The sequence below is a fragment of the Haemaphysalis longicornis genome, unplaced genomic scaffold (genome assembly GCF_048455015.1).
Source record: "Haemaphysalis longicornis isolate Haplotype H1 unplaced genomic scaffold, Haemaphysalis longicornis Haplotype H1 scaffold_2, whole genome shotgun sequence".
Lineage (NCBI taxonomy): Eukaryota > Metazoa > Arthropoda > Arachnida > Ixodida > Ixodidae > Haemaphysalis > Haemaphysalis longicornis.
The window spans coordinates 266792172-266807737 of NW_027526295.1; the positions used below are offsets into that span (position 1 = coordinate 266792172).

At 46.5% G+C, this 15566-nt stretch overlaps 2 protein-coding genes across 2 annotated transcripts in view; both read right to left on the reverse strand.

The window, feature by feature from the left end:
• Nucleotides 1–337: 337 nt before the first annotated feature.
• LOC144170665 (polypeptide N-acetylgalactosaminyltransferase 15-like) lies at nucleotides 338–1190 on the reverse strand. The gene has a single exon (XM_077700595.1). The coding sequence runs from the start codon at nucleotides 1089–1091 to the stop codon at nucleotides 864–866; it is 228 nt and encodes a 75-aa protein (XP_077556721.1). The 5' UTR covers nucleotides 1092–1190; the 3' UTR covers nucleotides 338–863.
• Nucleotides 1191–1344: 154 nt separating this feature from the next.
• The window catches only part of LOC144168623 (polypeptide N-acetylgalactosaminyltransferase 1-like), a 34014-nt gene continuing 19792 nt past the window's right edge, over nucleotides 1345–15566 (reverse strand). Inside the window, exons 2-7 of the mRNA XM_077697570.1 lie at nucleotides 15193–15373; nucleotides 12081–12408; nucleotides 10402–10587; nucleotides 8211–8345; nucleotides 2604–2761; nucleotides 1345–1432 (exon numbers count right to left, since the gene is read on the reverse strand). Of these exons, the coding sequence (XP_077553696.1) occupies nucleotides 1345–1432; nucleotides 2604–2761; nucleotides 8211–8345; nucleotides 10402–10587; nucleotides 12081–12408; nucleotides 15193–15373 (1076 nt within the window). The remainder of the gene's footprint in view (nucleotides 1433–2603; nucleotides 2762–8210; nucleotides 8346–10401; nucleotides 10588–12080; nucleotides 12409–15192; nucleotides 15374–15566) is intronic.

Here is a 15566-nt window from a genome sequence, read left to right on the forward strand (position 1 = left end):
CGGACTTAGACGGGTAGATTTAGTTGTGACTATGTAAGACTATTGCGCCGGCATTGTTTTACTTTGGCCGGGTGGCTGAATCGAGTCACAGACAGACAGACGGACAGACAGACATACAGACAGACAAAAATTTCTGGGCTTAAGTAGCCCAAGAAAGACTATCGTCTTTAAAACACTGCATGAGTAGGTATCAGCTGCTGAGCGGTCATCTACTAAGCGCCGCCGAGCAGCGCCGGCAGGTGGCGAAGCGATCGCGAATATCGAACCGCATAGCCCTTTCGAACACAAGGCAGACCAACAGGCCGGAATTTACGAGACCACACCTTAGCGTTTCGCTCTGCCAATGGAGTTTGCGTTATAACAAAAAAGAATGCCAAAGGCCCACTAATTCGATTACTGCGCTAAGTAATGCGCACGAATACTCAAGATTTCTTTTTGCTTTGATCAACTGCGGTGTTTGCTTCGTCTCTTTTCGTTCCTCATCGAAAAGTCAGAATTTCCTTAGCCCATTATTGTCAACAAATAGAATGCGCTGAGTTCATGAGCAAATTTCTGCCCTCCAACGTCCGCGCCGAGTTCTGACTTAGAAAGCAACAAGTCGCAATAAATCAAGTAAACAGATGCAGTTGGAACGTCCACAATGATAAAATAAGGCGCAAAACCTCCACAGTTTCGGACAATTCATAAACATATCACTCATCCAGAAAAGGCAAGCCAACGTTACTATATACAAAGTTATTCAGAGTAGGTACATTACAGATAACTTTGTTTTTGCCTACGGGGATGAGTGATGATTAAAATAGACGGCTACAGTCATTAAACATGCCGTTCGTGATTTGAGTAGAAAGCAGGATATTCTAGGCCTAGTCCTGGTTCGGTGAGGTGGTGTCTGGTGGCCGCGCTTCGGGGTAGTGCAGGAACCTCCACATCTGGTTGGCCGCACCAGTGCAGGGCACGGCGAGCACGGCTTGCTGGTGCGTGGTGTTCGATTCAAGGCACAGCCCCGACACCCGGTGCCGGATGGGTCCGCCGCGCGTGTGATCCCAGCGGTGATGATGGAGGGACACCAGATTTTCGCCGCAAGACCGCATCAACACTTCCGCCCGGACTTTGCCGTTCACCGTTGTTTCGGGGCCCAGCTCCGCGCACAAGTCCTCCTTGCGTATCTCGCTTCCCCAAGTGTATGCAATCAACTGCGTAAAAAAAGACCTCGTTATAGTTTTGCCTGAAGCTAATCAATTCAGAGGTACAGTAAATTGCAAATTACAAGCTACAGTGTTTCGTTTCTTGTACTTGTCTCTACTGTGCCACAGGCTTTCAATTATTATAGGGAACCAATTTGGTTCACTGCAATGCCTCGACGCATTTGCCTATCGACGCATCGGTATATCGTTTCCGAAGGAGGCTCGATGGCATCCCCGAGGGTCGACAGCTGCAAGCGAAATAGGGGACGAAGGGGGGTTATAGCCATGTGAGAGTTCCGGAAATGTAACATTAGGGGCTGCGTCGCGTTCAGAGTACAGCATGACGATGAAACGCGATCGGTCGTGATTCTTACCCCACCGGGCGCCCGACGAGAGATTCTTGACTTTGTGATCGTTCGTGTTAACTGTAAAATCTCGCCGTCTCTTTTTTCCCTTTCGTTTACATTTTGACCGTGTCATTTCTTACCATTTAAAGGTGTTTTGCAGTTAACCTCTAAATGACTAGAAGGGCCTTCCCAGGAACCAGGGCGCATGAGCGACAAGAAAGAAACACCGAGTTAGGAGGTAGGAGCAAGGGAATAGGAAATGTCTGGGTCTGTGCCCTCTGACTCATGTGTGTTGGTGACATACATACACTGTCACAGCGTCGGTGTGGAGTGCCCATCTCTCAAGCGTGAGAGAGCGAGAGGCAAGGGAAGGTTTGGTTCTTCCGTAGGGTATAAATGTGTGACGTGGCGATGCATGACGGGAGTGAGCATGTGCAAAGTGTGAGGGGGCAAGCGGTGGCTGAAGTTCGCGTACTTCTTGAGAATGGTGTCGCCAACAGCACTGGCAGTCCGCTCGCCACCGCCGTGCTTCCAACACCAAAGAAAACGCCGTGGACGCATGCGCGACGCCGAGCGCATGCATCCACGTAGAGCCACCCTGTAGCTCGCTCATTGATGATGGTTTTGCGAAGCCGCATGGGCGGTATTTAAATAAACAATGTGGTAAACCCAATCCAAACATGTCCGTGTCTTCACATCTAAGCATACAGGGGTGCGTGAAGTGGCATACAACTGCGCGACTCATTTCAGAACCACTTTAACTTCGCATTATAAACCTTAAGATACAAAACGTGGCCGCTGCCTTCGCCCATCAACCATGCCCCAAGGTGTCAGAGTAGAACATTTTTAATCAATCCTTTTCTTTCTTTTCTCTTCATAATACTAGATATTTTCTTTGTCCTGTCTAATTGTGTCGACGCCTGTACCGGGAATATCAGTTGCGGACTGACCGACCAGGCGACACCAAAATGTCATAAGTTCGCTCATAAATTTTAGAAATATAACAGATAGAACTTTCTTACGACAAGCCATCGTGCGTATACGAAGTCGAAATCCGCAGGTTTCTAAATACCAAGCCAAAAAGCATAATTCCGGCGTTTTATTGTGTACACTCGCCTGGTTCGATCCAATGGCGTTTTCAGGGTGGCACGGGTAGATTCCGAGTGGCTCCCTCTTTTCGAGGTTGTGGTTCATGGAGTCGATGCACATACCCGTTTCCGGATTCTTCACCTGCAAGCATTGGGGTCATTAGACATCCCTTCGTTATTATTACGAGAAACGAGGAGTACGAGAAACGACACAAACCCCACATTATAGACTTTTAGCTGCCCTAGCCTGGCAGTGGAAGTGACCTGGGGGACTTTCGGCGCAGTTTTGTAGATTTTAAGTGAGAGGTAAATGATTTTGAATAGTTTTCATTGCGTAGGGATTCAGTAGGGGAGGTAATAGGTAAGGCGACTGATTACGAAGACCTATATTAACCTGATTCGCTCACCCCTTTTTTTAACCCTTTGCTTCGGGCACAATTCCACAATTGAGGTCGTTTGTTGGGTTCGTCTGGGAACTTCGCTGACCTATACTTATTGGGTGTCGGCCTGTGGCATTGTATGTGCATACTATTATTGTAAGGTTTGCTGGTGTACTTCTCTTTCACTAACGTGTACATCGATTCTGTGCTGTGTGGGATTATTTCCGTCTTTTTTGCTGGGAGTATTAGAGCGCTTTTGTTTTTCCTGGTAAACGCTCGAATCCTATTTCCGGGCTATGACAGCCACAACATTTACTCATTGCTGCAGGGTTTCCTCTATCTGTGCGTCATTCCCTGCCGATTTCCACAGCATTACGTCATCGGCGTATATGCGCGGGATTCATTCTAGTTTGCCTGGCCGGTTTAGCACTGCTATGTTAAATAATGCTGTGATAGCACCGCTCTTTTCATAGTGGTTATGGTCGAGAGGTATTGCGTATTGTATGGCGGGAAATGAGGTATTGTATTGCGGGAAATGCATATGAATAACAGCCGTACGATCTGCCCTGAAGTTTCTCATGTAATGTATTTACTCGCGAGGGGTGACTTTTCATTGTACGCAGAAATAAAAAAATACCGCGAAGGTCACGCGAGGCGCAACTTCCTGTCCAAAAAAAAAAAAAAGAACCGCTAAAATACTCACGCGAAGCCAGCGGAAGCACGGGAAAGCACGTTTATTTTTCGAACACTGTGACTAGAAAGCCAATTGTGCCGCTTTGAACTTCGTTCGTGGGATGTCCATTTGCCGAGAGACATCGCTTGTCTTGAGCTGTATCAGTTCAACACTGACCGCCACGAGGTGGCTGCACTGTTGCGTGACGAGATCAACAACACGCTTCTTGGATTCGCCGTGGTAGCCGTACTGAGGCCCACGAAAGCCTTTTCGGCCATGTTCGCACGTGAAAAGGCGTCCCATTGGAACTGCCATCCGCGGATTGTCGATACGTCGAGTCTTCCGGCAGCAGCTGGATTTCTGCTTTTTTCAGCCGTTAAAATCGTGTCTCTTGAACCGGGCGTCGTGCTGAGCGCAACACGTTGCAACCGCAAGGGGAGCCGAAGAGGAGTCGAAGCTCCTGAGGTCAACAAAAACCACAGAGGACTCGACACACTACGACGCAAAAACAAAGGAAAAACGCCCCGCAGTCCAGCACCACTGTAACTATAGTCTGTGCGGTAGCTATACCACCGCTGAAAAAACAATAAAACAAAAAGAGCCGGTCTTGGCTTTTAACGGATCCAAATGGCTCTGGTTTACGTTGCGAACGTAGGACTCAATTCTCCATAGAGTTTCTTAGTAAGTATAATAGAGAGGAAACTGCACGTGGGAGTCCATGTCGTCGTGCGGGACTATGGGAAAACCACAACTTCTGGCTGGGGCTGGGCATGACAAATGGATTGTTCTGCGGTTTTTGAGACTTTCTTTCTTAACTATGCATTAACACGTCTACGAGCTACGAGATAGATGAAATCCTCCTTGTTCTGCGGTAGCCGTGACCCGTGGCAACTACGTGTTCGGTGAAAGAGTGGGCAGTCCGTGATCTAACCTAACGTTGGTCATGCTGGAGTCGAACGACCGTATCACTGAGCGGGTAAATATGCCGCCGTGAAATTTGTAGCTGACGTACTTCGGCGTATTTCGGCGAAGACAAAATACGACAGACGCGGGGGCCCGTATCCGTCCTATCTTGTCTTTGTCCCCGACTGTTTAACGCCACGTTTTCTCTTTCTTCAAGTATGAACCAAATCGCTCAGCAACAAGTTCTGTTAAACTGTAGCTGACGGTCGGTGCACCGGTGCACCACGAACGCGTCGTTTTCATAGGCAGACTCAAACCTTTCCAAGCTCTTCAAACAACTTATTATTTGAAATAATGGCAAACCTAATTATATAGGAGGCTCTAATGAGTTTTCCCCCAAATATTAACATTGTTGTTAACTACCAGCTTGGCCTGCAGAATAGTAGGTTCAACACTTCCGGCAAGAATACGCTTTCCTTCCTTTTTCCTTAGCTTTAAAACAGCCTGTTCTATTTTCTTATATTTTCCTTAGCTTTAAAACAGCCACTGTTCTTTCCGTACTTCATCGTCGTTAGCCTCCTAGTCTTCCTTAGCCACTGCGTGTCCATGCTTTTCATGTATAGGTACCTAAAAACTTTAGCTGTCCACCTACGTTGATCCATTGCTCTCACCTTCCTCTGAAATCAATTTAATTTGCGCTTCTCCAACTTCAAACAACGCCCAGACGATATTGTCACTGAGCCAAAGACGACGCAGTTGCCTTCGAGGGAAACAAGTTTTTTGGAGTGAACTTGAGCTCCCTTAACAACTCAAAGAATACACAGGCGGCGAAGCAGCAGTCAACAAAGTGACGTCCGCAAGCGAGCGTCGGCGAGTCGAATACCACGGAGTCTGCCCTGCAGGCTTTTATCTTTCGGCGTGAGTGTTTGTCGAACCATCGATTTACATCCAGAACATTGTAGAGAAAAGAAGACTATTCTAGGCTAGTAACGTTAGAGCGAAACGCTCTCCTCATCGGAATGAGATAACACGTGCGGGATAAAAATAAAGAATGGAACACGCGCTTCGCTTGGGACACCGATAACACAGCCGGGCGCGGACGGGCAGTAAAAACAAAACATAAACAAACAAACAAACCCAATGCATGGTTCGCGGCAATATCTCCATTCCACGACCAACTATTATATATATATATATATATATATATATATATATATATATATATATATATATATATATATATATATATATATATATATATATATATATCCATTCACAGCTTCGTTAGTTGTTTTTCCATGCGTTCCTAAGGCCAAATGGCCTGCTGTTCTCTGGTTCACTTCAAGGGCTGCTATTTATTAAGCAGAGTATACTGCATTCGCAAATTTGAGACCAGGAACCATTACTCCTTTCCACATTGCTCTCACTACTTCATATTTGGGCCGGCAGAGCTCTATGCTTCGTTATAGCTGCGTTTCGCTTTCCCTTACCCTGATGTTGCTCCTCAGTTCTTAAAAGTAGTTATCGGCTTCGTTTATCCACACACCCAAATATTTACATTCCTTGACTGTGGATAACTCGCCGTGCTGAATTGATACTGCGTCAGTGCTAGTGTCATTTAAAACCATTGTTCCCGATTTTTCTGTGCTACAATGTAACCCGAGGCCTGTGGCTTCCTGTCCAATAATATTTATGAGCCGCTGCATTATTTCTGGTTATCAGCTAAAACAACAGTTTCGTCTGCGTATAACATTCCCGGAATACGCTGGTGTACTACTTTGTCTTGCAACATATGCGTTAGGTTGAACCCTAATTGACTACTAGCTTCTTTTCTAACCCTGCCATGTAAAGCATAAACAGTATTGGCCTCAGAGGGCATCCCAGTTTGAGTCTTCGATGGGTGCTGAACTGCTGTGCGCATTTCTGCCCTCCCCTTGTCAGGCGTCATCTATTATATTTCTAGATTGCTATAAGAAACTGTACTAACTCATCTCTAAGCCATGCAGTTTCGGCCGCCTCCACAGCAGGTCTCTGTGTATGTTGTCACATGCCCGTTTAATGTCCATTAACGCAATCCTTAATGGTCTCTTGTGCGCTTTCGCTATTTTAATGCATTGTGTTATGACGAAGAAATTATCACCCAATCGCTTACCTTCTCTAAATCCATTCTGAAGCTCCCCAAGGATTTCATTTTCTTTCATCCATGCTCGAATTTCTGATTTCCTTGCCTGCATTACGAATCTATACACCACTGACGTTACTGCGAGTGGTCTGTATGAATCAATACTGGCTTTGTTGCCTCTACTTTACATATGAAATTCATCCTACTGTCTAGTAAATCCTCCGGTATTCGGTTTGTATCCCCTTACCTATCGCCCTCATTACCGATGGCTTACTTTTAGACCCAAGCAGGAAGTTGCCGCTGTGCTTCATCACCACAGCCAGATATTACGCCGTGCTTGGAAAGTAGTGCGTTACTGGGAATATTTTGAGGATGACAGGCGCCATTTTGCGTAGACTTTTTTTGGAATTAATATGCTGATAAACTACATCAGCGACGACAAACAAACTACGGGAGAATAGGCAGACGATATCACGCATTTATAGCAATCTCCTTTCAAAACGTACGCGCCCGTTGACATCCGGGTCCGTAGCTTAGGCGGAGTGATACCGTAGATGAGCTATTGCCGATCTTAAATTGTTCCCGAATATAGCGCCAGATTCCTCACTAGTGTACACAGTAAGAAAGTCAATGCTATTCTCGACTACATAAATTCACTGTGAAATCGCCATGCTTTTGCGTAAGCAAAACGTTAGCAATTAGCGAGTGATGCACGTATAGCTATGACGACAGGCAGTGTACTATGACACTTAGTATATATAAAGATCACAATCAACCTATCAAGTGATACGCATGCCTATAAAAATGGGCATCTGCATGAATGATCTCCTGCTGCTCGTCGGAGGGATGTTGGTGAGAGCATGGTTCCGAGTTGTGCTGAGCCGAGCACCCCCGCACTAGATGTTCTAGGTCAGCTCTAGTACGGCAAGTGCTTGGGACACTGGGAAGGATTCCCCGTATCTATGTAGTCCTGGTCCTTCCCGCCACCTATGGGCTTGTGGCGTTCACTGCTGCTCTTGCTTCTGGACCCCGCAGCACCAATCGTCGGCGACCGGCTTTAGGGCGATGAGAAAGATAGGATGGCTACTACTCCCAACGATCGAAGAGATAACTCCGGGGTGCTGACACTGCAACTGGAGGCATAGTTATCCCTTCTCAGTTTTCATTTCCCCAGAAATCCCCCTACCAACCCTACGGTCATCCATAGCAACACCCCAGCGCAACCAAATAAAAGAAACGTGTTCTAACTAACTCAATCGTCGGGGGGCCGGGTGCGAACGGTCGCCGTTCCCCCTTTATATAGACTTCAAAATTGTATAGACCGCTAAGTTAGACTGCATCTTAAATCAAGGATCGACAAATCCAGCACAATTACACATGAATCTAATGATAAACATTTAAAGCCTTTTTTATATTCTCAATAAAAAAAAACTGCCTGAGGTCATTCAATCACGGAATATTTTCTGCCTAATGCCTTCTTGGCATCAAGACATTCACAGGAAAATACACTCACGTTTCCGTAAGCGAAGACCTGTTCATTTGGAATGAACTTCTTGGGGTACACATTATCCAGGAACCACTTGAACGACTTGCAGTTGAGCCTTTTACGCAGTGCTTTCCGCTCCGAGACGTCGCCGTATGATATGTTCTGCGTGAAGTGTGCAACAACGGACATTTCAGCGAAACTACACGACAAAAAAAAAAAATGACGCTATATAAAAAAACACAAACATCTTATCAGTAATGGCAGGTTCAAGGTCCAGCCATATATGAATGTTGGCTTTTTGGCGTTTTATGACATAGACAGCAAACATAACCTTTTTTGCGGAAATAAATATATTAACGATTTCTTTGCGGTTTATTATCTGGTACATTCATGGCTTCAAATAATAGCCCCTCGGTTATTACCATTTTTTGTAAACTGATGCTTACCGACGACTGAACTTGAGGCTTACTATTCATGGTTTGCTTGTACACCCATTAATACAAACAGGTTTATGTGACAAACGCCTTTCCCTCATTGTTTCTCCCCATCAAAGGCGCATGCGGGCAAAGGCTTTTGTAAAGCACACGTGCTGAAGAATGAAACATCAGACCATTTAGGATAGAATAAAACTACCTTTTTATGTCAGGCAAAAAGTTGTAGCAGGAAATCTTTCAGCAGTCACAAATACGATTTTCCACCATATCGTGGTTATTTCAAGGCTGATTATTCATAGGCTGTAATTTGTTCGTGTCAGTTATTTTGGTAGAGATATCAATGAAAGTGAGAGCTTTCTTTTCGTGTTGATATAGCGTTTTGCAGGCAGCCCTGGTGTGTTCGGGATATACAGAAACCGTAAACTTTAAATTACCTTCACGATTTGCGCCATAATGTCCCTGTCCTACAAAGTATTTGCGCAGTTCAAGGCGGAACCATGCTGCTCGCGCCAAATATCCCCTTTCAGAAATAATTCTACGAAGTCAACGAACGTCTTGTTTAGAGGCGTTGCTATCTCTCACCACGTGAAAGAAACGTGGATGGGAAAATCAAAGAGATGTACCCGAGGCCATGCAACCTCACTCAAAGCATGACAGCAAACAATTCCGTTTGCGTTTAACCAGCCGAGGTTGCACCTGCTCTACGAGTCCCGCTGTACTAGGGCTGAGGAGAGAGAGAGAGAGAGTAAACGTGTTTAATGCAAAAAGCAATGGGAAGGAGTCCTCAGTCCAAGACCCCTTGAGCTTTCCCCGCCTCAACAGCCCTCAACACCAGCAGGCGCTAGTCATTGAGGTCGGAGCTGGTCAGAGCTCTCTCCCAAAGCTCGCGAGAAGGAATGGAGGGATTTCGCGAATGTAGTGGGGCGTGCGCGCAGCCCCCTACCATATGAAAGAGCGTCCCGGGGGCTCCGCAGAAGCGGCATAGCGGGGAATATACGGTGGGGTGCAAGATGTGGCATTTAGTGGGATGGGGGAAAGTATTCGTCTGGAGTGCACGGAGCTGCCGTTCCTCCTCTTTCGTTAGGTGTTTATGCGGTGCTGGGTAGATGATACGTCCCAACTTGTAGTGCTGCGTTATTTCGTGATACGTGATCAGCGGGGTTGGCCTCTCTTGCTCGCTTCCCGGGGCCCGGCGGGATAACCCTCGGGCCAACAGGTGGGCGGTTTCGTTGCCCGGGACGGCAGAGTGGGCGGGTGCCCATGTGATCATGATAGATCTGTCTGGTGGACGCTGACAGATGATTTGGTGGGTTGTGCGGTGAATTCGTCCGCATGAGAAGTTCATTCAGACCAACTGCAGATTTTTAACCCGCTACGGAAGGCCGTAAGCCTACGGGTGTTTCAGCAGTTGCTTTGCTCGAGGAATACGAACTTATCAACTGGGCATCGAACTCACAACACTCTGCATAGGAGCAAATCACTCCCCGACATTCGTGACGTTGCAGTTTTGCTAGACTAACCAACATAAAGCCCACAGAGCCCAAATAAATTTATGCATGGGAAACGAAGATGGCCGAAAATAGCTCTCGGCAATCAATCATTTCTGAGTCTTTTGATTTCTGAATACAATCAGACTTGCCATCTGCCTCCTCAAAAACCTTGGGTGACATACATTCAATCAATAATGATCCAACAAGGCCCCCATCTCCAGCGGTTTTCCTCACAGCGCGAACACAGCATTCCGCCCCGTGGGCATACCGCGTTGAACGACGGTTCCAACGCACCTTCATGTCTGGATGGTTGGCGTAAACGAATTCTTTGTATTTGTCCATCCAGACCTCGGCGAGCCTTGCAGTGTTGATGCCGAACGTGTTCTTGTTGCTCGGGAACTTGAATGGGTGGAAGCCGCGGAAGATGTGACCCACGTGCGAGCAGGGCGCCTGCACCATGCTGCCGCCGCACATCCATATCTGTGGCCGAAGAAAAATGACTCGCTCAACCTACTGGTGTGGATGAAGGCAAACAGGGCCGTTTCATACCATCGGGTTTTTTTTTTTTTTAATCAAGGGGAAAGAAATACAACCTCTGTGACCTTGTAGACACAAGTGACCTGCTGGAATTTCAACAAGAAAAGATTTCAAGCTAGGCAAAGTTGTAGGGCAGCTGGAATGTTGTACAGTATTTTCTACAGCATTCCCCGTCGTTCTCACTGTTGTAATGCGTGAGCATCGCTATAGAATTACTTGGCTCATTTCGCACCACAAAATGAAGCTAGGAACTTGTCATAAAAGTATACCGATTGGCTTCCAACGCTCATATGTGATGTCCTGACATCTCCATTGGCTGCGACATGCCACGTGACTGAAAAAAATCGTTCGTGGAGAAAAGACAAAGTATAAGCAGCCGAACCTGCTGGCACCGCTGCAGTGGTGAGGGATATCTGGGTAAGGGACAGTCCGACGTCATGCCTTACGCCTTACAGGCGTAATTTTCGTTAACCAGTGCCCGCAGCCTGATCTACAGTAAGTTTAACGTTACTTGTCACGCCCACGTACTTTGCCTCAACGCTAACGATTCTAACGTTAAGCTTCACATTTGCCTAAAAATGGCGATTGGGCTCCGCTCCTACCCATAGTATCAGACAGAAAACCGGGGAAAGATGCGAAGAGAATTGTGCACTTCGTCCCATTATACACTCAGCAACCCTAAACTCAACGTCACAAAATTAAGAGACACAATTTATCGCTTTGACTTACAATAGGTTACGAAACCTCAGGGTTGCGTAAAGTTAAGCCTCACAATAGGCCAAATAGTGTTTATTGGCCGAGGGTTTCTGTCATGGTAACGCCGAGAAGAGGGAAAAGATGCAAAACAAGCTCCGTTTTTCTAGAATTTCTACACAAAGCATCCCTAAACTCAAGTACAAGGCTTAGCAAAGTTATTTGGCGGCATTATTTAGCGTTAAGTCATGCTCGCACATTCATTCATTATAAGTAAAGGCTTAGATATCCTGTAGTGCTTTTCAGGTTGACTGCCAAAAATGAGGGCGTAGTCTGCGCGTTCATGAAAGGAAAACGTTTGTTCAGGAAGTGCAGGGTGAATGCGACGTGCTGCCGTTGGAGACCTGCGTACAGCATATAGTGTTCCACCTCCCATGCTCAATAAAAGCGATGCAAGGACGTGAACTGTAGAAAAAGAAGGGCGATGTGCTGGAAGCTGAAAAAAATTATGTTCGTTCTGGTTCACAGACATGAGTGCGTTCCATGTTTTAGGACTTATGCAAGTATACATTCAGAGAATGTGGCCGTACAAGACATTTGCCTTCCTCCCTCTCCCACACGACCTTCTCCCAAAGCAAATTGTGCACTTATAAAAGTCGCTTTGTCTGGAAGCGGTTGTCATTTAGTTCTAAATACATCTGGGGCAACTCCTCCTTCCCTATCTCAATAACCGCACTGCTTACTCGGAATGATATCTCCAGGTTCTCGCCGCCCCAGCCCTCCATGGCGTCGTCGTAGGCACCGGTCTCAAAGAAGTACTTCCGGTCGATGGCGAACAGTCCGCCAGCCATGGTCGGCAACCGCACGGGTTCGGTGATGCTCTTGCGGGCTTTTCGCCACTCCTTAGGCACGTCGATCCAGATGAATTCGCCTTTCCAGTTGAAGCCGCCGATCTGGAAGACGTCGGCGCCGGAACCCCGGTACAGCAGCGACTTGTCGTCGATCGCGTCGATGATGGGACACACCACCGTCGACCGGCTCCGCCCAATTATGTCGACAATTGGTTCCAGCCTGGGCAGAAAAATGCAGTGAGACAGTGCGCAACGAAACCACGCGAGAGCACGTTTTCCTTAACTTTGAAAGGCTGCCGAAAGTACTGATTTCGGTTTTTTCGCTTGTACGAAAAAAAGGAACGTCCAGGTAGCGATCCTTTGTAGCTGCATATAGTCTATCTAAACCCAAAACTACAACAACAGTACAATCGTTCTGAAACGGAATCAAGAGTTTGGCGGAAGTCGGCCTGGTCGGTAAAACACATGACAACAATTAAAAACGGACACCGACCAAGAAAGTTTACGAAAATATCTTCTGTATCCCGTACGGGAGCCCTGTTCAAAATATTTGTGTTATAAACATTATAACCTTTTTATTAGCGTATTTTCTTTTATATACATTATAAAATTTTTATTAACCTCTTTTGTTATGAACTTTCTTAGTCGCTGTAAGATTTTAATTGTGGCATACAATCATTCTGGTCGGCGAGGTCAGTATGGGGATGCCAATCATTTTCGTCCTGCAAGCTTACAGAAGAATACAAGGGTCACATTCCTGAATAGGAGAACATTGTGATGTCCCGAAGGGACACTGCAGTTAGTCGAAAGCATTGTCTAAATCGCTCGCGTCATGTTCTGAGTTTCTTTTTTTTTTAGATGATATTCACACATTTTTCTAGCCGAGAAGAGGGCGTTCGGTAGTGTCATGTTTGCATCGTTCTCCACTCCAATGTATAAATTTATGGGGCTTAACTCAGTGCACCCCTTCCATGTTTACTCTATGCAACAACCAAAAAAAAAAACAACTCTATATAGAGTTTTTTTTTTCACGATCACTATATAGTGTTCGTGAAATACGTGCAATTTGTCATTTGCAATGCTGGGATAGCGCTAATTCCCATTTCTAACTTCTGTGACGTCTGAAATGGTAGTGCCGAGAATAGCGAGTGATATTTTCTCTGCTGTCACCAACTGCAAAACAGTCAAGCATTGAAGTTTGTGCGTTAAACTAAAGCAGCCACAAGGATCATTACGAACTCCCTCCAGTGCCTTCTCAGACTGCAAACTCTGTGCCTACAGCATGCCCCAGTTTAAGAACTAGAGTTTGGGACCGCCGCAATACGATGCAGTCACAACTAGGTCAGCGCCTTAAAGTGTTTATCGGCCAAGCCCCTTATGGATTGGGCTATCGGCGTCTTTTGTAGGCGTCGTCGATCGCCTCATGTAATCACGGTACTAAAACACCGGGACGCTCGTTTTCCACCGCCTCGCGCCAGAACATTTCATCTCTGTGGGAATAACGCGCACTAAAGGAACACATAGGGACATTCGTTTTCCAACTCCTTGCTCTAGAACGCTTCGTGCTTCAAAGACACGAAAGCTGTATACCTTTACCACCCAATGGTATCATCTCCGTGGGCAAAAAAGTCATGGCGCCGTGAATACACTTATATACTGCGTGCTTCTTCCCTCCCCAACTTTCACGTTAGTGGAGATGGCCCGGGATTTTTTTCTGATCCGACGACTCTCTACCCTGCTCTCAAACCCTACATCAAGATCGCATATCCTTGTCTCTTTTTTTTTTCTAACACAAATCATGACGACGCCATTTCTCCGGTTATTCGAATGTTTTCTGCCTATGGAATAGTCGGGCCCATCAAGAAAAAAAAAACACCTTGGAACGGTGGCGCTAACTGTGGTATTTACGGCGAAACACGAGATTCCTGGTCGGAGGAGGGACAAGGTGGGAGAAAAATGGTAAAACATTGCAGATTAAAATTTTATTTTCCCCGCTCCTTTAGTGGGATCCCACAAAGTTGCCTTGAAGTGGATACGGGCAGCAATAAAATAATTCACCACCCCGCTAACCACATCGCCGTGCTTCACGGAGCGCGGCCACTTGAGGATCTGCTTTGGTCCCCGGGCAGTGCTAGGGAGCGAGACAAAGTGCTCGAGGCCCTGGGTACATACCTGCGGGCCTCGGGGCTGCACAGCGAACTCCACTACAACTCTGCCTAGCTGCCCAGATTGTGGTGGAGTGCTGCTGCTGAAGCAGCTTCTGTACTTGTGTGTGTGCGTGTGTGACCCCTTTTACATGTGTGCTTTGTCCTTTGTAGATTCATGTGTTGTCTATATCTGTAGTGTTTCTCTGTAATGTTAATTTTCTCAATGTGCAACTCCTTTTTTTTCTCTTATTCCCTTTTTTTTCTTTTTTTTCTCTTTTGTGTTTTATATTTACCCTTAATCCCCTTTTTCCTTTTTTTTTCTCTTTTGTGTTTTATATTTACCCTTGTGCGTGTTACATACATTGTATAATGTCAACCTTCTCCCCTATCCTCCTATTCCTATGTATTCTTTTCTCCCTATCCTCTCCCTCCCCCCCTACACCAGCAGGCGTTCCGGTGTCCGCCCCCTAGGCGAGACAATTTACGCCTGTTTGTGGATTTTCCTTTTCCAAAGAACAATAAATACATACATACTTCGTTCTGGATACCACCGGTAGCGGCGCTGTTCGGGAGTGGCCAAGATGGCCGCCAGCTCTTTTCTAGACAAAAATTGCTCCTTGCTGCTGATTCTCCGTCTACTACGCAAACAGATACCGCCCATTTCAGTGTACTATCCTTACTGAGAAAAGCAGCTGTCAGCGGGAACCCTGTTTAAGAGCCTTTTCCGTCCCCCGTATTTCTCAGTTTAAATGCATTGTGGATAGCCGATGCATCAAAATCAGACTATCGCAGCTTTCGGTGTGTGTGCTACTCGTACAGCGAACCAAAGCGAAGACTGGGCGCGCCTGCAGTCTCACCAGCCGTTGGTGGCCTCGCAGTGGGCGTCGAGGAATACGATGACGTCCCCAGACGCCGCCTTGGCTCCCGTGAGCCGGGCCCGGATCAAGCCACCGCGAACCGGAAGCACGATGAGCTTCACAAAGCCCGGCCGGAAGTGCCTCCGCACGAAGCGCTCCATGCGACCGCCGGCCATCTCATCTGTTCCGATATCATTCAGACGACGACGCTTGAACAATAGTATAGTGCTAAAAGAAACATTTTAGATACATGTTCAAAGCGTTACAGGAAGTTCGGTTGAACGAACGCTTTTAAGCAAATCAAGTTAAAATGCCTGTAATTGGGGCTCTTGTATGACAAGTGTATAAATTCTGTAAGCCAATTTCCACGTGGG

Bases quoted from the DNA above. Each gene is read 5' to 3' on its own strand.
- LOC144170665 (XM_077700595.1), bottom strand. From the start codon at position 1,091: ATGCGGTCTTGCGGCGAAAATCTGGTGTCCCTCCATCATCACCGCTGG.